Consider the following 22,089-nt stretch of genomic DNA (forward strand, 5'->3'; position numbering starts at 1 on the left):
TAATTCTGAGTGATCTCCAGCCCTCACCTGGAGATTGGACACATTTTACCTCAGAAGAGCAAACTGTTTAGAATGTTAGAGGCAAAAGCCAATCATGTCACATATGCAAACGACCTCTGTGTTCCGAGGCAAAGGCCAATGAGGCTGCATATGCAAATAACCTCTGTGTTCTGACAGGCTGGGGGGGGGGAAGCAAACTGTTTAGAATGTTGGAGGCAGGACTCAGGCAAAGCAGCCAGTGGATATGGAGACCCTCTGAATGACAGATCAGAGAGCGAACTGATTTTGGAGCGTGTTGAAATGTTCAGGGGAGTCCATGACCAAAACAGGATTATATATACCGGAGGATATGATTTACAATCTTGGAAAGTGGTAAACCTGCGGCAAGTGTCCCTCTTCTTTATCACTGCCTCGCTGATTAACTGTGGTGCTTTAGGGGTGATTTTTGCATCTGACTACAAACAACAGTGATGTGTTTGTTGCACTTACTGGTAACAGTGCTCATGCACTCCTCTAGTGCTGGGCAGTGTTGTTATATAGTCGAAATGTAGAACCTAGTGCAGGATGAAATAAGGTGAACAGACACAATGAAAAGTTATTTAGGCATATAGATGAAGTTATTAACATCTGTAAATGTAAGATACTGGACCTAGAAATGACAGGTCCTTGTAAAGACTTGACTGAGAGATGTGTGTCATTGACTCTAGAAATCCACTGCCAGTGAAGAGTAAGCAGTACTGGAATAGCTAGACCAGTGGCCTGACTCAATAGGAGAAAATTCTGTATAACCAAACAAGTTGTTTCTTTACTTTAAATAATTCAGTTTGTCACATAGAGCAAAGTACCACAAAGCTTACAATTAATGCTTGATGTGATATGGTTTTAAAGCATATTGTACATTGTGTTTTACTGAGTGCTGTAAAAGGGCATGTTCCTGCTCGAAGGAATTTGCTTTCTACATTTCAATAGCATGAAGATGATGGGAGTGAAAGGTGGGCAAGGGGATGCAAAGTTAATGGATTAATATGATCAAGTGCAGTTATATACGCTTAGGCTGCTTTTCAGTTGTAGTCCTGATAGATGCTAATAAAAGCTGAAAATATACTTTTTGATCACATTGAGATTGTAACACTTGGGTTTCATTTGTGTATTTTAAAGTATAGATTTAGTTTTTTTATTGTGCAAAATGCAAAAATGGAAACTAGTTTCAGAAAACCAAGTTGCTTCTTCAGAGAAAGTTACTCTTCCTGTAAAGACAAACATCTTTTTTCCAAAGAGCAGCTTATAGTATAAAACCCAGATGTTTTAAAAGGGGAAGAGCATGTTCTGCTATGGATAATTGGACAGTCCTACTACATGCAGCAGTACCACTTGAAGAATAGTTTTATTCATTTTAATTCACCTTTTCATAAGTTTTAAAAGCATAGCTAGACAATTACTGCTATCAGGAAAAATATACTTGTGCATTGATTTGATTTTTCTTTCAAGGCATTTGAGAGAGAAGACAGCAATAGCAGTAACATCTAAAGGGTTCTATGGGCTGGAAGATGAGAAGGGAACAGCTTGTGCTTCAACAAGGCGTCGTTCTACACCACGCAGTTTAGCAGGCTTGACCACAGGCGTGTTTGAATCCATAATGGTTCAGGTTCTGAGACAGGAAGAGCAACTGAGAGCAAAAGAAGAAAAGAGGTAAAAGGCAAAAGTGGCTTGTTTGCAGCTATTCTTTCCATCCCCCTCCCCCAAACTTTGCTCTTTTGGGAGATTAAACATATCACATCCCATCATTTCTGGTTCAAAATGGACTTCTCAACTGAAGATTTCTGCGTAATTAAGCATCACATTTAGGTAGTCTGGTATACATGCTACTGTACCAGGTATTTCTTATTCAATTCATTTTTAACGGGGGGAAATTTGTTTTAATATTTAATATTCTAAATTTGTTTTAATATTTCACCTTAGAAATTAGGTATGGTATTCAGTAGCTAGAATTTTAAAAATATAATGGTCCTGTTTTTGTTCTATATTTGTTTACTGATGTTTAATTTTAACTTTTGCTGTTGCAGTTTTTTATGGTTTTGTAATGTATCTGTGTTTGTGTATCTGTTGGAAGTAGCCATTTAGAACAAATTGCTGGGAGAGTTTACTTTTAATTGAATTTGATTTTGTCTTGAACTTTTGTTCTCTTAATAAGTTAAATGAATATACAGTCGTATTTAAAATACTGCTTGAGTATGAGAATGCTTGTGTGAGTTGGGAGGAAAAGTAATGGTAGCTTCCATTTTGTTGGAAAAAATTGACCATTGGGCAAAACATGGTAGGGTCCTGTGACTAATCATGGGGAAAGGTTCTCTGCCTCTGCCTTCTGCATGATCTCTCGACTTCCAGGATTCTATAAAGTAAACTCTCAGGGGTCCATGCAGGCTAATTTTGCCTCTCCCCTTTTCTTTCAGCATCCCGTACTCCTGGCCTTTATGCCGGTCCCATCGTACTGGTTGCTTTGTTTATTTTTGACTATTCCATCTTTTTCCTATTCAAGGTGGAATAAGGTAAAAACAACATCGTTTGAAATAATATTCAGCTGAAACAATAAAACCCAATAACTGCATACTCACCAAAACAGCCCTAAAAACCACCTTTCATTTTATATCTAGCTTTAGATGAATTACTGAAGGAATGGGAGGGGGCTTTTTCTTTCTGTTAATTTGCCAACATATTTTTCTGCATATCTGGGAGTGTAGATAATACTGCTGTGACTGAGGGTGGCCCAAGTGCTTTTGTGATCTATGCAGGAGCCATACCATTTACATATAGTAATTGATTTTTATGCAGGCTTTTGTTCATATTCTGTCTCTTTTAGAAGTTGTATGTTGCTGGCATGATGCAGTTCTGTTCTAACTCTTTCTACAGTATTTAGTTGCTGTGCTAACAATGGCAAATGATTGAGCATTTTTTTCTTTCAAAAGGTGTGATGCTTTCTGTTACTTCTAACTATTTTTAAGGAAGTGGATATACTTGAAGATCTGCTTAAGGCACTTTTTTCTTTTCATAGATATGCCATTAATGATAAGCATTTATAATAATGGTGGAGGAAAGTGAGAAGAAAAAGGGGAGGTTGAAAAAGCAAGGCCATTATAGTTCCCTTCTGCTGAAATAGCAGTTCCCTGCATTGTCAGTGGCTTAGTTCAGATATCATGGCACTAGTTTGCTGTTACACGAATGAACTTGAGAAATCTTTGGGCTTCTGTCTCTCCCCTCGTACATGGCGAGATAGTTTTTCTGAGTTTACAGCAACCCACAGTTTGCTGTGGTATCCAAGCTGGTAAACTCGGGTATTTTCCCCCTCTGGAAGCCAAGATTACAAGCAATACATTTGAATGCTGCTTTGCTGTGCAAGTGCAAGTTGCAGCTTGTCAGTTGTATACAGTGGGAAATTGTGGTTTGCCCCAAATCCATAAACAACTAATTATCTTGCTGCACATGAGGGGAGGAGGGGTGGGAGATGGTGAGGAGGGAGCCCGTGGACCTGTAACTCACCCAGGTTTATTCACATAGTGGCAAACTGTGGTTTGCTTGTAATGTCTGAGCAGGGGTCATTTCCTGCTGGAGCGCACCGAAGCAGTGCTCCAGCAGTAAGGAGCCCAGCAAGCCCCGCCCCCAGCAGCCCTGTTGCAGCGGCCTAAGCGGGCAGGCCGGGGAAGGCCTTCCAAGGAGTGGGGAGGCATTTAAATGCCTCCCCCATGCATTTTCCCACCCGCCCACAAAAGTGGGCGGGCAGGGGAAGGCCTGTTGAGGCTCCCCTGGCCCTCTCGTCTAAGCAGGCAGGCCAGGGAAGGCCTTTCAAGGAGCGGGGAAGCATTTAAATCTCTCACCGTGTCTTCCCCCACCCGCCGAAGCGGGGTGGTAGCAGCAGCGGCTTGGTGGGGTGGGCCGAGGGCTGTTTGTGTGTCTCTCTCTCTGCCTCTGTGTGTGCCCCTCTCTCTCTCTCTGCCTCTGTTTTGCTCTGTCTCTCTGGCCCTCTCTCTCTCTCTCTCTGCTCCTCTGTTTGCGTGTGTCCCTCTCTGTTCGCCCCTCTGTGTGTGTGTCTCTGTCTGTATGTCTCTCTCTGCCCCTCTGTGTGTGTCTCTCTCTGTCTCTGTGCATGTGTTTGTGCCTGTGTGCCTCTCTCTGCCCCTCTGTGTGTGTGTCTGTTTGTGTGTCTCTCTGCCCCTCTGTGTGTCTCTCTCTGTGTTTGTGCATGTGTGTGTGTCTGTTTGTCTGTCCGTCCCTCTGCGTGTTTCTCTCTCTGTTCCTCTGTGTGTGTTTCTCTGTGTCCCTCTTTGTGTGTCTCTCTGTTCATTAAACTCAGAAGGGTAACTAATGGCCTGTTACTCATGCACAGTTTATCACAGATTTTGACAATAGTCAAGTCGTGAAACTTCGATTTGGATTCTGTGTTTGCATTTTGCACCATTCTTTTTCTCCTTTTTTTGTTTTTGTTTCTGGTTTGCATTGTGTTTATTCTGCATCCAAAACAGAAAAAACAGAGTTTTCCTAACTAGGTTGGGGGAGATCACTTGTGATATAGTGGTGAGGCCAAACTTCTTTTAGGTTTTTTGTTTTTTTGTGTGTGTGCAGTCACTCTACAGTTGTGCAGTATTGTTAAGTTAAACACTTCCATTCAAGTTCCTGGTGTTCAGTGTTTGCCTTTTTAAAAAATATATATATATTCACCGTTTCCGCTTGAGATTTTCTCATTTGCCCTTACTTGCTGGTTGTCATCTTGATAGTGTTGACATGCAGTGTTCACTGCCATGTCCTTAATAAAAAAATCCTCAGGGGGCTTGTGCAAGAGCATTTCCAAGATAACTGTGCATTGTACTCCCAGGTCACTTTATAAGAGTGTGTTAAGGGTTAATATTGAGTTATGTCTGCCAAAGATTAACTGAACAAATGAAAAATGATCTGTTTAGGGGGGGAAACAAATTGGAGATCCTCCACTGGGTGGATTGCAGGGGAGAGACTTCAGGTGGGTAGCCGAACCCAGGAGGCTTTGTATAGCAACTATCACAAAAATAAATAGCAATACTAACTTGATCTGTATTTTCATGCTTGTTGTAGAGTAGCTTCCGGTGATGTCAGGGGGTGTGGCATATGCAAATAAGTTATGCTAATGAGCTCCTGCACCTCCTTTTCTACAAAATGACCCCTGTGTCTCAGTCAGGTCACTGAGTCATGAGTAAGGGTGTAGCTTGGAAGAACAGCAGAAGCATGATTGTGGACAACACAGACATGATTTAAAAGCACCTCACCCCCATATTTCCTCCAAGTCACAGGTGGTAGTCTTTATACTTAAAAGTTAAAGAGCTGTGAAAATTGTTATTTTTGTGTATAGATTTTTCTGTGTTTGTAGTTTGGTCAAGATTCATACCTGTGGTGCCTAAAATGATGCTCATATACTGAAAACGCATGAATCCTTCTGATTTCTTTTTGCATTTGTAACTGGTCATCTTTTAATTAGTCTGACTGGAATGTGCTGTTGTACCAGAAGAATTCAGGCTGTATAGAGCAGGGCATTTCAGATGGCACTGTCATAGAAGTGTAGAGGAAACTCAAGGGTTCAAATGATGATCTTTTGAATATTGCAGGTATTTCAGAGGTCTTTGGAGTTTTCCAGGAAAAATTGGCAAATTGTTAACCACTAAGTAGAATTGTAGAAACAGGTGTTTTAAATCCAATTTAACTGACAGCAGAGGAATTTTCTAATGAGCAGGTGTTGTAACTCAGGCTGCGGTCACACGGAGCATTAGCCACGCTACTGCGATGGATGATAGGCGGATTTTCCGGGCACGATCACACCGCGACATCTGGGAAGCGTAGAGCTCCCATGGCGAACCCGAGGCTTCCCGCCGAAGATGCGGCGTAAAAAACTAGTACCCCTGAGGTACTAGTTTCCGGAAACCGTGGGGCAAGGGCTTGCGTCTGATTGAGTTTCCAGTGGTAGTTCGTGGCATCCGGCACCCGCCCATGTCCCGTCGCAAACAGTTTTTTTCCCCCCAAGTCTCCACAGCATCCAATGCACAAGCATCCAATGGCACACGCGCACGAAGAGGAAAGCGAAAGTTCCATTGCTGCGCAGAGTCGCGCATGCCGTTGAACGTGAAACCAAAAGTTCCACTCCTCCGTCCTTCGGCTTAAAAGAAAATAAATGACCCCATTTGCCACGGCAGCGGCGCCTAGCCATTGCTGGTGTAATCACGCCACGCCGCTTCTTTGCTGCGCTGCAGGATCGTCGTGTGATCGCCAACCTCATTTACCTGCTGGTGCCAAGGGAAGGACCCGTGGTGTGCTGCCGGCGCGTCTGATCGCGTAATTGCGGGTCAAACTGCACCAGGGCAATTAGCCACACCTCCCCCCGCAATATCCGGCTCGAGTGACCGGGGCCTCAGTAGACTTTTAATTAGGATGGTACCAACCGTTCTGTCTAATGACCTGTCATAGTGGAGATTTATGATCAAACTCTCTGCTTCAGAGACAACTAAGTTCAGAAGTTCACTGTGATCTTTCAAGTAGCTTTAGCTATAAGGAAAAATCAAACTGAACTCTCCTTTCAGTTTAATATGCCCTAAATAGTGAGTCTTAAAGCAATCTATAAGCAATGTACCTGCCTTTTAACAGCTTCTTATTTGTTTGTTGCTTGCTTAGAGAAATAGCTATACTTTTAATTAACTGAGCTGGTGATGCACGGTGAAAAGGATTTTTATAATTGGTTAAAGAAGATGTCAAGATGATTAATTAAGTACAATCATACTTTCTGTAAAAAGAGATTTAAGCCTGAAAACCCTTTCCTTAATGTGTTCTAGAAGTTAAAACACTACTTTTATATTTTGCTTATGGCTGAGAATGAAAGCTTATGGTATAAAATATTTCTGAATGTTTATAAAAAGAGAAAGCTACTTAAATTCTTAATTCTCCAATAAGGAACTATGCTTAAGACTACCAAACTTCTAACAAGCAAGAAGTTGGGAAATGGCCAAACATTTCCAGAAGCTAATGAAGTCACAGAAACCAGTCATGGGCACCTGTCAATTAAAAAGGCTAATTAAAAGACCAATTAAGAATGAAAACTTATGTTATACAAAAAGGACTCCTACTGGCCAAAGTAAAACAGCATATTTTACAAAACCAGAAGTTTTAATTTAGATTTTAAAAAGCTTTATAAAATTTAATAAAAATCTTTTGATGGATCAAGATGAAGAATACCAAACTGAGCATGTGCAAATTATGTCAAAAATGATGTAAAGTTGGGAGGAGCAAGAAAAGCATATAAGCAAGATCCCTGCTGTTATTCACTGGACATCTGAGCTGAATTTTTGGGTATATGGTGTCCCTTATTTGAATAAAACTTTTTTTCTACCCTTTACTGCCTGGAATTGTCTGTCTCACTGTGTGGTGTATTGGCTAGCCACACAAGTCGAAAAACCTTAGCGCCCTCAGGGCGTTGCCTTCAGAAGTGTGGTGCTTGTTACATGAATTTGTATATAATTACAGTACATACACGTATTTTAAAAGTGACTTAACACCCTATCATCAATCATTTCACACTAGACTGAGTATGCTGTACTGAAAGGAAAGGTGGAAGAAAAGTTCAATAAAGGAAAGGTTTGGTGGCTCAAGTGTTTTTAGTTATATGTTTATTTGATAGGTTGTGAGACTTTTCATTTTATTTAGTTATTTCTTTGATTGTCAATTTTTAAAATTTTCAGTGCGTTGCTTATCAGTAAAACCAAGAACTGAGGACTATATAACTAGCACTGCAAACCAAATGATGGCAAATTCCAAGTCAATTTTTAATTTAAAAAACATCAGTTTTATAGTACTTTGCTTTTATAATTCTGCGTTTATGAGTGAGCCATCTTGGCTGTTGTTTATCCTAGAAAGAATTCAAGAGTATCAGTCCTATGTCAAGAGGCTTAATTTTTTTTCTTACTGATTGATGGGCATGTGTGATGGTTCTGCATTTGTAACACCTTAGAGGGTGATTTTTTTTCTTTCTGTAAAGGGCTTTTTGTCTACTAATAATTATTTTTACTATCTTAGAAATATTTATAAGTGTTCTTGTAGGTGCTAATCTAAGAAAGTATTGTCTCTACATATAGCTAGGGTATTGTTAGTATAGTTTTATACTTAAAATGTAAAACAGAATTCTTCTGTTTTCTACTGTATGTACAACCATTATTTATTTATTTTTGTTTCATTTATTTAGAGCATTTTATTACTACCTCTTGGAATTGGCCAGAGGTGGTGTACAGAATATATTTTTTAAAAAAATTAGAACATATTAATTAAGATTCAACGTTTAAAAAACCCACAGCCCATCCTCAAAGCATAGATCATTAAGACAGACCACAGACAGCTTGAAACAACCGTTTCCAGGCTAAAATAGTTTTAAGAATTAACCCTGGGTAAACAGAAACGTTTTGGCCTGGCATCTAAAAGAAAACAATGGAGTCCCCAGGCAAGCTTCAGTGGGAAGGGCAACAAATGAGGTACCACTACTGGAAAAGCCATGTCCCTTACATCTGAAGGTGGGGCACAAAGAGCAAAACTTGTGAGGCAGATCTTAACTAGCAGGCTGAACAGTATGAGAGAAGTCAGCCCTTCAAGTACCCTGACCTCAAGCCATTTAGGGCCTTAAAAGGTAAGAACCAGTACTTTGAATTGTGCCCAGAAACATATAGACATCCCGTGCCTGTTTGTTCATGTGATTAGCCTGTGGTGGTAGACATGGATGGCCAAATGTGTAGCTTTATTGCACACATATGATCATGCATATGGCAGTGGATTGGTCAGGTGATTGCACCCTTAGGATGAAATTTAAGTTTGCCATGAACAGGGAGTGACACCTGTAAAGAAATGAGCCTTTTTCTGAGTATTACTTCATATGGAGGATTTTTTCTATGTTCAGCCAAGAACAGGTGATGGCCACCCCCTCCATGGAGACAGCTGCCATCCCAAGGTCATTCACAGCAGTTCTGTTAGCTCACAGAATTCAGTGGGGCACATCTGGGAGGGGGGGATTTACTCATCGCAGTGATCCCTTCATTTCATTTATCTTCAGGGCTCTAGTCGGGGGGGAGCTCTCAGGTATGGAGCTCCGGAAGAGAACCTCTAGGGGGTGGGGCGGTCACGTGGTGAAGCCCCGCCCCTTCTTTACCCCGCCCTCTGCTTCGATCCTCATTCCGTTTGGGAATGAGGATGAAGCAGGAGGGTAAGTAGCCGGGCCTTCTGACACACTTCCGGTGATGTCAGGGGGTGTGGCCTTCTGTCACTTCCGGTGATGTCAGGGGGCATGGCATATGCAAATAAGTTATGCTAATGAGTTATGCTAATGAGCTCTGGCAGCTCTTTTTCTACAACAAGACCCCTGCTGAAGACTATTTGGAAACAGCATGGTGATTAGTTGAAAGAGGTCAGAAGGCCAATGGCCTAAGTTTTGTATAAATAAAATGTAGTCTGTTTTGCTAGGCCTTATCCTTCCACATTTCACTCCATCATGTTCCCTTCTACCATCCCTTGTTCCTTACCTTTGATTACCATGTGTTACATTTATGATGGATGCTGCTGCTTGCTCATCGACTGAATTTGCTAAAGCTCCAAGATGTTAAGACCTGTGCTGCAAGAACCTTACTCAGTAAGTGTATTTAGGAAGTCAGCTTTATTATTTTTATGTGCTTGAACCCTTCACTGGAACTATAGTGGTTTTAAAATATGTTTATTTTCTTTCTATTAAAGCTTATTTTTACTGGTCCAAACACTGGTTAAACTTCTTTACAGTATGAACAGAGAGTCTTGCTCCAGGGTCTTAGGTTCAAGACCTGAGAACAATTCTCTCAGACCAAGGCAGGTCAGCCTTGATGTCCCCCCCCCCCACTGCAACACACACAGTTTATGAGTGCAACCTGTCATGCTGCGCACAGAACAATTGGGCAACAGTGCAAAGAGCTGCAGTTATAAAAAAAGAAAGTAGTACTGAGACGTATGTGAACGGGTTTGCACATATCTAAGGAGATCTTTGGGTCCTGGACTTTAGGTTGCAATTTTAACTAGCTGTCTCTAAATGGGTTCAGTTTGAGCACCTGAGTAGGTGCATGGGAAAGGTAATGGGATAGATGAGGGCCAATAAGTGCAAAATCAGTCAGACTGAGGTGCTTTGATCAGTAACACAGCCTGTTCTGGAGGGATTGCACTCCTGCTGAAGGAGCAGATGTAGTTTAGGAGTGTACAACATAAGAACATAAGAGAAGCCAATGATGGATCAGGCCAGTGGCCCATCTAGTCCAACACTCTGTCACATAGTGGCCAAAAATACCAGGTGCCATCAGGAGGTCCAGCAGTGGGGCCAGGACACTAGAAGCCCTCCCACTGTTGCCCCCCCCCCCAAGCACCAAGAATACAGGGCATCCCTTGCCCCAGACTGAGAGTTCCTATCTATACCTTGTGGCTAATAGCCACTGATGGATCTCTGCTTCATATGCTTATCTAATTTCCTCTTGAAGCTGTCCATGCTTGTAGCCGCTGCCACCTCCTGTGGCAGTGAATTCCATGTGTTAATCACTCTGGCCTACAGCTGGAGGTTCATTTCCTCCATGGCATATAGTATTTTTCTCAGCTTCGGCTAAGACTTAGGAAGCATAATTGTGTCATGGTGATCCATGGTCCAATCACATCAGGCAGAATTACTGTTGTATAATGTGGTTTACATGGGTCTGCCTTTGAAAACTTTCTGGAAACAACTGTCGACTCAAAATGTGGCAGTGGCTAGGTTTTGTCAAGGGCTGGGTACAGGAATCCTATCAACCCTGTACTGAAAGATCTTTACTGGCTCCCCATGTGTTTCCAAGTACAATTGAAAGTGCTTGGTTTGTACCTTTAAGGCAGGGGTGTTGAACTCATTCATTATGAGGGCCGGATCTGAAATAAATGTCACTTTGTCGGGCCAGGCCATGTGTGCCATAAAATGTAACACAGGATACCAGACATATATAAATGATTTCAAATGCTGAATGGCAATAACATGCGTGATTGGATTAGGTGTGATATGCAGAGGCATGGAGATATTAGCATTGATAATGAGACAGGAAATGTAGGTCTCAATTTGGTATAGGAGGATTCAGTCCAGGAGGATGCAAAAGAAGTGAGAACCGACTCACAAAAGCACATATCTGACCACAATTTTGTTAGTCTTTAAAGGTGCTACTGGACTCTTACTGTTTCTACTGCTTTGATGAACCACAGCATTCAAAAACCAGTGGGGGAACATTTTAACCTTCCAGGGCATACAGTTGCTAACCTAAGGTGCCAGAAAAAATGGGGGGCGAAGCGAGGCTATTTTCTCTGGAGGAATTTGACCCACAGTTGCATGATCACACCTCACTTTGAAGCTGCGGGCACAGTCTGTCAGTGTGTGATCAGACACAACTGTGGGTGAGTTGTGTTTTTTGGTGCCGTTTCCCCCCATTCGCTTAACCAAGGGATCGATGAATTGCACCTCCTCACCGAGAACTCCCTATGGAGTTTGCAATGATGCACATACTGCAAAGGGGGGAAAAAACAATGGCACAGAGGCAGGATGGCCTCCCGGCGCCATTAGAGTGTGCTGGAGCAGTCAGACATGGGAAAGTCCATCGGTGGCCCGTGGCAACCCATTTACTACTGAATTTTCCCCCGTGTCTTTTAACTTCGCTTCTGCCTATGGCTGCGGGGCGCTTCCCAGATGTTGTTGTCTGATCGTGCCCTTTAAATCCACCTGGCATTCACACACATGTAGGATCTAATTGTGCATATGATCACAGCCTAAGAGTAGCAGTTCTCTTACAAAGGAATTTCAAAGGGAGATTAGAGAGAATGCTGAATTGCAACTGATCACGAAGCTCAAGACAACGCAAACTCCTGGACTGAATTGACACCTAGGTTTCTTCTTTAATTATCAATGCCTGCTGTTGTCATTTGGCGTCAGAAATCACTTCACTCTCCAAGATACAAGAACAGATGGACTTCCATTCCAGCTGTATCTGAAGAAATGAGCACTGACTCATGAAAGCTCATGCCCTGCTACAAATTGTGTTAGTCATTAAGGTGCTGCTGGACTCTTGCTCCCTTTCACTAATAAGAAATGCAAGTTGTGCTATTAGATTTCTTCCCTCCCATCTGTTAGAAGTGAAAAGGGGGATCTCTCCAAGTGCTATGGGACTGTCTCCTCCCTCTCTCTAGTGTGCTCTCTCTGGATCTTCCCCTCCCTCCCTCCCTCCCGCCCTCTCTGAAGGCTGCAGGCACACAAAAACTTATATCTGGAATAAAATGTTGTTGGTCTTAAAACAGGACTCTGGCACTCTCTTTTTCTGGTGTGCTCTCTGGCTCTCCCCGCCCCCCCCTCCCAAGAATTATGCTTGCACACAAAAGTTTATACCGGGAATAAAATGTTGGTCTTAAATACATCTCTCCCTTCCTTCCTTCCTTCCTCTCTCTCTCTCTCTCTGATGAAAAAGTGTGCTTGCACACAAAAGCTTATACCTGGAATAAAGTGTTGCTAGTCTTCTTAAAAGTGCCATTAGATACCATTTTCCCTCTTCTCCCTGGTTCTTTCCCTCCCCCTCCCCAGAGGAGGAGGGGGGAGGAGCCCTCAGCCAATTGAAGGAAGTCTTTCTCTCCTCTGAAGCAGGAAATAGGAGAGACTGGGCAAAAGAAGCTGTGATATAAGAAGCAGGAAGCAGCACAATTGCTCTCAGGCTGGATTGGAGCCCTGCAGTGGCCGGATCCAGGGCGAGATCGAGCCTGCGGGCTGTATGTTTGACATACTTTTTTTAAGGGCTCAGGATGGAGTACTAGAAGGACCATCTTCTCCTGTACTGTCCAGCTCACCAGTTAAGGCCCAGTTCTCAAGCTCTGCTTTCTGTGCTCTTACCTGCAGAGGAGAGGCAAGTGGGGATCAATGGCTTTTACAGTAGTGGCACCCGGTATTCCCTCTTAAGCTGAGTTAATGTGAGCTAACTCACAGTTTTTTTAGCCTCGGGCTCACACATTTTTAGTTCAGGAAGGATGGCTCCAGAGCAAACTAATTTATGCAGTAGCCAAATTGCTCACTCACAACTTTAATGCCAGTGGCTCACAAAGTAGAATTAGAGGGAGCTTAGAGGGAGCATTGGTGGCACCTCATCTTTGGAAAGCCCCCCTGGCATCTGAAGCATTATGGGAGAGTGTGCTCTACCCACCCCCTTCTAATGCCTATTATCCAATAGGAAAAGCAAAAGGAACAAGAAGCAGCAGTAAGGATTAAATGTTACATGTTAACCTTACTTTCCATTCCAATGTATTTGAAACAGTGTGTGTGCACACGAAAGCTCATACCTTGAATAAAACTTTGTTGATCCTAAAGGTGCCACTGGATTCTAAAATAGAAACCATGGTTAAGGGAGATGGGAGGGAGGGACTTTGAGCACCAGAGGGGAAAGACTGAGGGGAGAGCTATGTCATTAAGACACAGTTAGCAATATAGGATCCTTCACAGCCTGTAGGAATTGTATCCACCATATGCCAGATATAGCATGTTGACCACAATCAGGGTATTGTTTTAGATTGGACCAAGGTCTTGTACAGTTTTGTTTAAATTGCTTTAGTTAGTTTTGTGGCTGAGAAGGCAAGGCTGATTTTCCTGCATCATGTGTCAATTGTTGTTTTCTTGAAAGAATCAGTTCAATCTAATTTAGTTTTTAGATGTGAATGTGATGAAGGAAATGCTTATTTTTTGTTTCTGCCAATGGAGAATTCAGAAGAATTTGAGGATATGAGCCAAAGTGTGTATAACAGAGTCCTAACACAGTTGGAGGAGGTTCTAAATATAATGGAATCTTATACCAAGATATTTAGTTACAAATTAAATGAAAATGAGCCTGAAAGTGTACAATTTAATATCACTATGAATAAGGCAAAAAAAGATTTAAATGTTAACTAATGTTTAATCAAATAATTTGAAGTTAATACCTATTTAATTCCATTAATTTAAGCATGTGCTTCCTCTGGTTTACTGTGCAGGAGTGTAAGACATTGAAATTACTAGATCTGAAATATGATGAAATTCTATCTTTGAATGGTCAGAATAAAATTAATAAGGCCAGCCTTCCAAATACTACTATTTATGTGTAAGCACTTCATGCTTTCTAGGTCACAGCACAATAACTAGCTAAAGCTGCAGTCCTGTATATCATGGGACGAAAACTGCATTGGATTCAGTGGCACTTCTAAGTATGTGTAGGACTGAGCTGCAGGGAAATTAATAGATTCTGAAATACTTTGGAAAATGCTATTACTATGTAAATAATATGCTAGAATAAGTCGAGAAAATAAATATAATTAAAAAAAGAATTGAGAGCTTACTTAACACAAGGGCTTTACAGAGGAAATGTGGGCAAACAAGCAAACAAAATTGGCCTTGGATTTTAATGTATGCATGGCTGTTCTTTCACTTTGATATATCTTGGGTGGTATGATTCTGAGTATTATAGGCTGGTGTCCAAAGACCTTTGAGCCTAAGAGTGCAATCCTCTGCACACTTATTTAGAAGTAAGCTTCATTGAATAAACATGAGATTTAATCCTATGCATGTCTGCTGGGCAGTGTGATGTAAGAATGCAAGATGTCATTCTCTCTTCTGACTGAAGCCATTCACATTGCATTAGGTGCTGTTCTGCCAGGACCTCTGAAGTTCAGGAATGGGCTTTGGGGCAGAGTGGAATCTTTTATAGCCTGGGTAGGGAGATGCAAAAGCTGGAGTGTATATTCTCTCACACACTCATCCTGGTGACCTTCTGGTTGTTGCCGCCTGAAGTTGTTGGTAGTAACAATCACAATATATTTTCATATTTGTATCTAATACATTCACATTCTAAGAGACATAATAAAATACAACTTTTACATCATTTATTTATACCTGGCACCCTCTTCAGGAACCTGTCCAAGGCAGCTTACAAAATAAAAAGTTAAAAAACCAAAACATTAAAAGATATTAATAAACATCTAGCATTAAAAACCCAGCCTGGATAAAAGCCTGGGCCATAAAAACAGACTGCTGACAGTTTAAAATGGCTTTCCAGACTAAAATAGTCCTGGGTGAACAGAAATATTTTGGTCTGGCACCTAAAAGAAAGGAAAGTAGATGCCAGGTAAACCTCAAGGGGAAGGGCATTCCAAAAGTGAGATTGCCACTACTGAAAAAGCCCTATCTCTGGTTGTCGCCCACCTCACCTCTGAAGGCAGGGCCACAGAGAACAGGGCTTATGAGGCAGATCTTAACTGTGTGGGCTAGACATATGGGAGGAGGCAGTCCTTCAAGTACCCTAATCCCAAGCCATTTAGGGCTTCAAAAGTAAGAACTTTGAATTTTGCTCAGAAATTAAATGGGCAACCAGTATGGATCTTTTAACACTGGGGCAATAATCTGTGTGTCACGCCCATGACAATAGCCTGGCAGCTGCATTTTAAATAAAATGATATTTTCAGACCATTTTCAAAGGCATTAGGAAGAGCATTACAGAAATCTAACCTGGATGTAATCTGAGCATGAATCACACTTTCTGAGGAACATGGATGGAGTGTCAGCCAAAGCTGATACAAGGCACCACATCCTACAGAAGACATCTGGGCCTCCAACTGTTGGTTAGGATCCAGCAGTATCCCCAAGCTAGAAATCTGTTCCTTCAGGGGAAATGCAATATTCCCCCTCCCAGTACAGACTGACTCCGGGATCCTCAAGCAGCTTTGTTAATGACCAGCATCAACTCAGTCTTGTCTGGTTTGAGCTACATTTTGTTAGACCTTATTTATCCCATTACTGTTTCTAGGTACTTGTTCAGGACTTCCACAGACCCACCTGACTCAGCTGTTAAGGAGAAGTAGAGCTGTGTGACATCCGCATATTGGTGGCACCTTACTCCAGATTCCCTCATGATCTCTCCCAGCAGTAGATGTGAAACATCACAGGGAACACTTTATTTGGGTGAACAAAATGTTTTGGCGTGGCCTAAAAATAAGCAACGCAGATACTAGTAAAGGCAAAGATTTCCCTTGCTCAAAAGCCAGTTGAATTCAACTCAAGGGTGTGATTCTCATCTCCGTTTCTAAGCCAAAGAGCCAGTGCTGTCCAAAGATGTTTCTGTGGTCCTGTAGCTGGCATGACTAGATGCCAAGGCGCACGGAACGCTGTTAACTTCCCACCACAGTAGTACCTATTTATCTACTTGCAATTTCTTGCTTTTGAACTGCTAGGTTGGCAGGAGCTGGGACTAGAGGCGGGAGCTCACTCCATCATGCGGCACTCGGGTCTCGAACTGCTGAACTACCAACCTTCCAGTCTGCAGTTCAGCATCTTAACCACTGAGCCACCGCAGCCCCTAATGCAGATAGACAAGCCTTAATTCATATATATCCCACCTATCACCTCAGTAAAGACCCAAAGTGGCTTAGATCTTTTCTCCTCCAATTTATCCTCACAACAACCTTTGAGGTGGGTTAGGCTGATTGCGAGTGACTGGCCTGAGGTCACCCAGCTAGATTCCATGGCAGAGTGGGGATTTGAACAGGAATCTCCCAGAGTCTACTTAGACACTTTAATCCCTACACCATGCTGGCTCTCAGCAAAGTGAAACTCTGTGGGACCCCATGTCATAATTGCCATGGGACTGAGCAGCAATCCCCCAACACCACCTTCTAGAATTGGCCAGTCAAGTAAGACTAGAACCACAAAGCATAGTACCCCTGCTCCCAGCTTGGCCAGCCTTTCCAGAAAGATACTACGGTTGATTATATTGAACGCTGTAGAGAGGTTCTGGAGCATCAACGGGTACATACTCCCCTTGTCACTTTCCTGGCAAAGAACCAAGGCCATTTCCATCCCAAACCCAGGCCTGAATCCAGACTAAAATTGGTCTAAATAATTCAATCCCCAAGACTGCCTGAAGCTATGTGGCCACCATCCGCTCAAGGACCTTGCCCAAAAATTGAATGTTGGCTACTGGGCAGTAGTTGTTCAGGTCAGTGGACCAGCGATGCCTTCTTCAGGAGGACTAGAATGACTACCTCATTCAAAGTGGTTGGAATTGCACTCTCACTCAGAGAGGTGTTTATTATGTCCTGGACCCATTCAACTAGCCTAGCCTGGCTTTATACCAGTAACCACGAAAGGGAAGAGTCAAGTATGGATGTGGCAGGCAGCATACTTCTGAGAACCTTGTCCATTTCATCAGGCATCACCAACTTGCCATACTTCTGTTGGCTTATTAAGAATGAGTTGAAAGTTAATACATATAGATATCAAGCTTTGACAAATTTTCTTTGGTTTTAGGAGCTGGCCCAAAAATTTAAAATCCACTCATTTTTCAGCCTTCAGAGTTTACTGTTTAATGAACACATTTTCCAATTATTGCTACCAATTCTATTAAAGCAACGACAAACCAACGACAAACATGTTGTAGTATATAAATAAATACAAGTTTAACCCAGATTTTAATCACCATAGTAAAAACCTAACCTCTGACCCTAGCCTAATGCCCAGTTCTCCATATTTTAATTATTGTATGAAAAAGCACTACTTAATGGAGTGTTGAAGCCAGTACAGAAAGCAACTAGCAAAGAAATGAATTAATATACTACCATTGAATGGTATCAACTTAATATACAAACGAGCAGTGAAAAGAACTTCATTTACATGCATTTTATGTCACTCAACAAAAATTATGATGTGAAATGAAATAAGTTTTACATTTCTTCTGTGGATCGCTAAGAGACAATACAATAAAATAATTGTTCAAAATTCTGGGCGCCACAGTAAAATTTCTGGACACCATGGTGACCTGGCACCTGGGATTTGTCAAGTCCTGGTCTACATTTATCGGATATGTTTAAAGATTTGGTACTAGAAAGTATCTGAGGGAAAAGCAAACACTCTATGCTGATTATCTGCGTACGAGATAGGGTATTATAAAAAGCATTAACTTGTTATGAGGTACAAATCAACCATGTGCCATTGTACTATTCAATTTTTAAACGTTACTGGTTACATTTTCCACTGTTTTTGGAGTAACATGATATTTGAATATAATCAGGCTGATTTTGCTACACTGTGCTAATCAGCAGTGTTAACAAATGTGTTGTGCACAGCAGGTAGTTTCTCTACCCCCATTCCTGTCTGATGAAGGAGAGTTGTATTATCATAATCTTCTTTTTATTAAAAAAATATCCTTGAGGGAAATGACCACCTTCTAAAATATGCTGCCATTGCTATGCAGTATAATCTTCTGTGTCCTTTTGACAGTCTTGCCTACATTGTGATGCATACATAATGATATGTATGTATAAAACTAGGGGTGTGCATTTGGCTATATCCGAGCTGAAAAAATAGCTGGAAAATGCCTGATCTGTATTTTTTTGGCTGTTCTTTCAGCCAGATATAGATCAGAGTATTTTTTCAGCTATCCAAAATACCCAAGCCCCCAAATATTTTGGGGATTTTTCAGGACAGCCAGATAGCCGAAGTTAAAGGGCATTTAAAGGGATTACATTTCCTTTAAATGCCTTCCAGGTGAACTCATGGCTTGGAGAAAGTGTTTCAAGTGAATGCAAACCCTTTGAATGCCTTCAGAGTTCACTCACAGCTTGCAGAAGCCATTTAAAGGGGCTGCAATCCCTTTAAATGCCTTTCCCCCCTTCTATTGAAACCAATGGAGGATGGGGACACCTTCTTCAGGGGACCATAGAATTGGAGGGCCAGCAGCTATTTCGGTGCCTCTACCTCAGAAAACAGGGCCCTCCCCAGATACCCCTGGATCTATTCTCCATTATATCCTCTAGGGACCATTGACTATAATGGTCCCTATAGGGTATAATAGAGCCCAAAAAAATGTGATTTCCAAATAATCCTGAATCTGAATACCATACCAGTATTGGGATTCGGGAATATCAGACAATAGTGGTTTTTGTGTGTTCGTTGGTTGGTTGGTTGGTTCAACATACCTGAACCCGAAAAATGCTGATTTTTAAAAAACATACAGCTATATAAAACTGCATAAGGAAAGATCTGATTTGTTTCTGTTTTCTGTACCATTTGGATGAAGATTGGTATGAGAGTTAATATGGTGTGTCGTAAATGCCATACTATGTTAAAATGAGACTAAAACATCAAAAAGTGCATCTGAATAGAATTGTTAACATGCTAGTTGATGTACAGCTGCAGTGTTCAGTAGGAGTAGAATGATGTAACTGTCAGTTTCCACAGTTTCAGTATTTTGTAAACCACTTTGGTAACAGCAGTTAGAGTACGGGTCCCCAAACTTGTTGAACTTGTGGCCACTTTTGGAATTCTGAAGAAAGGTGCCACTGCAAAATGGTTATTGTGTGATGTTGGGCCAATTACAAAATGGCTGCTGTTGGTGAGGGATCAATTGTTTGCTTTAGGGAAGAGATGCTGAAAGAAAGTGGGAGAGCTTGTCAACTGTGTGGCGACAGGGATAGGTTGCCACTCTGTAACATAAAAATCTGTATCTGTGCTAAGCCAGGAGTGTACAGTTGACAACCATATGCTCGTTCAGAACAAGGCCAGTGCTTTACTAATGAGTGAGCTGGGAGGGGGCATCTCATCACTCCCTTTCCCCCCCCCAGTCCATTCAAGACCCTTTGGATTTTATAGCCAAGACTCAAGAAGCAAGGAGGCACTAGAAAACACCTCTGTAATGTATGCAGTAGTGCCCATGGGCATTAGAGATTGCTGGATTTGTTCATCACACTGGGACTGGGGACCAGTTATCTCAGGCTAGTCAGCCTGAATTATCTCTTTGAGTTGTTTTGAGGATAAAATGGAAGAGACTCATGTACACCACACTAAGCTCATTGGATGAATGGCAGGCTGTAATTGTGATAGTTTTTTAAATAATATCTCAGTATTAATGGAATTATCCAGTGCTCAGTAGAAATTATTTTATTTTAGAGATAAATTGTATTTTAAATTCTTCTAAAAGTTCTTAATAGTAAAACTGATTTTTTATTTTTTATTTTTTGGCTTTATCAGACATCGGGAACAAGAAAGAAAAGAAGCAGAGGAAGCTAATCACAAAGAAATAGAAGAATGGGACAAATCCCTCCTTGGTCAAGCAGCACCCACTCATATGGAACACATGTGGGAAATCCCAGCTATTGGTCACTTCCTTTGTTTAGCACAGCATATTTTAAACTTGCCCGAAATAGTCTTCTATGAGTTAGAACGCTGCCTTCTAATGCCACAGTGTAGTGCTTTTTTGTCTAAAATAATGACTTCTTTGTTAAGTCCTCCTCATCGGAGATCTACCTTGCATCGAAGGCCAACTCTTCCTTACAGGACTTGGGAAGGAGCACTCCGGCAAAAAATACAGCAGTGGTATACAGCTGTGGGGCAAACTGACAATCCTGACAGCTGTGCAGAAAAACTTGGTCTTTGTCCTCAATTTTTTCAAGTTCTTGGAGAAGTTAACCCTTTGGAGGAAAAAGCATTTCATGAGCTCTCATTTTGTCAAAAAGTGTGGCTGCTAAAAGGCCTTTGTGACTTTGTATACGAAACCCAAAAAGATGTACAAGATGCAGTACTTGGGCAGCCTATCCATGAGTGCAGAGAAGTGATTCTAGGTTATGATTATTTAGAAAATGCCTATGTTCATTTCCCACAATTCTGTGGTGCAGATGTCCGGATTTACAAGCAGAGGCCTTTTCATGCCCCTGAGTTTCCAGCTCCTCAAATCAAGGTAAAAAGAGTCCCACGCATTAAACTGGAAAAAGTGAAATGTGAATATGCCACCAAAAGCAATGGGGAAGTTAGATGTGGTGCTAAAGAAGAGCTCCTGTCTCATGCAAAGACAGAGCATAGGAAAAATCTTTGCTCAGCAAAGATCCTTTTAGACCGTTTGAGTGTTGCCCCAGAAAAAGAAATTAAATCCAAATGTGAAGAAAAAATCCATAAGGGCTGTGACTTTACAACAGATTGCTGTAAAGAAAATAGGGATAAAAGCATTGTTGTGGGAGAGAATGCTGGCTTTGGGGGACCTCTTAGCCCAGGAGAAATCAGGATTGTGGAAAATGGGGGGAAATGTGGTGAATCTTCAGTAGTGAAAACTGAGGCTACTCCATTAAAAGAGAACACTCTTAAAACCTGCCAGATGCATGTGAATGGGAATCACAGTGATAATCCAGATATGAATTGCCACAAAGTTGCTCCAGAAGTCAATTCAGTAGAAAATAGCAAAACACTAAAACTTAATAAAGTGCGAGCAAAAAAGAAGAAAAAGAAAAAAAAGAAACTGAAAGATATTCTGAGTGAAAAGCTTAAGAGGAAGCGTGAGATTCACCTTCACTCCCTGAAATCTTATAAACCTGAGATCCAGAATAAGTTGCTTATGATGAAAAAGAAAGTCAAACACAAGAAGCACAAATCTGGTAAGGTGATTTTTACTCTTGATACGGGGAAGGTGATTTGAGCTGTGAGTGTACATCAGTTCTTGTGGGTGGGTTTTGATACCTGTTTGCCCTTTTGCCTAAAAATGTTTGCTGGTTCCTAATAATATGAAACTGATATTCTGGAGTCTTAAGTGTTTTTTCAACTCAGATTGTGTGTTGAAACAGTAGCTCTAGAAACAAACTTTGTTCACAGAAGTAATGACAAAAACTCATGAACTACAAAAGATATTACTGTTCAGCTAGCAGTTGCTGGGGAGTTCTTTAGTAAATAGTTGCACTGTGCCTCATTGGGCTTTTTTTTGTTTGTTTGTTTTGGTCAAAGACCTATCCATGCTATGCTGTGATATTGTGGTGTGGTTATGTTTGTCAAAAGTGCACAAAACTACACTAAATGTGGTTTTTTGACATACCTTCTTTCATTTTTGGTCAGTTTGGTAGAACTTCCACTTAATAAATTCTCTAGTTCATTGCATCCTGGGCAAGTGCATATAACTTTGGCCATTTGTAATTTATTTTAATTTATTTTTCAATGATTTGTAGCCATATACTGAGAAAGCCTGCAATCATTTCTTTCTTGACATAGTA

The 22,089-nt window shown here is 41.4% G+C and overlaps 1 protein-coding gene across 1 annotated transcript in view; it reads left to right on the forward strand.

Moving 5' to 3' along the window:
- KIAA2026 (KIAA2026 ortholog) overlaps positions 1–22,089 on the forward strand; it is a 72,881-nt gene that overhangs the window by 24,611 nt on the left and 26,181 nt on the right. The window contains exons 2-3 of the mRNA XM_015407472.1: positions 1,489–1,689; positions 20,090–21,483. Of these exons, the coding sequence (XP_015262958.1) occupies positions 1,489–1,689; positions 20,090–21,483 (1,595 nt within the window). The remainder of the gene's footprint in view (positions 1–1,488; positions 1,690–20,089; positions 21,484–22,089) is intronic.

Source organism: Gekko japonicus, unplaced genomic scaffold (genome assembly GCF_001447785.1).
Source record: "Gekko japonicus isolate JY-2015 unplaced genomic scaffold, Gekko_japonicus_V1.1 scaffold667, whole genome shotgun sequence".
NCBI classification, from domain to species: Eukaryota; Metazoa; Chordata; class Lepidosauria; order Squamata; family Gekkonidae; genus Gekko; species Gekko japonicus.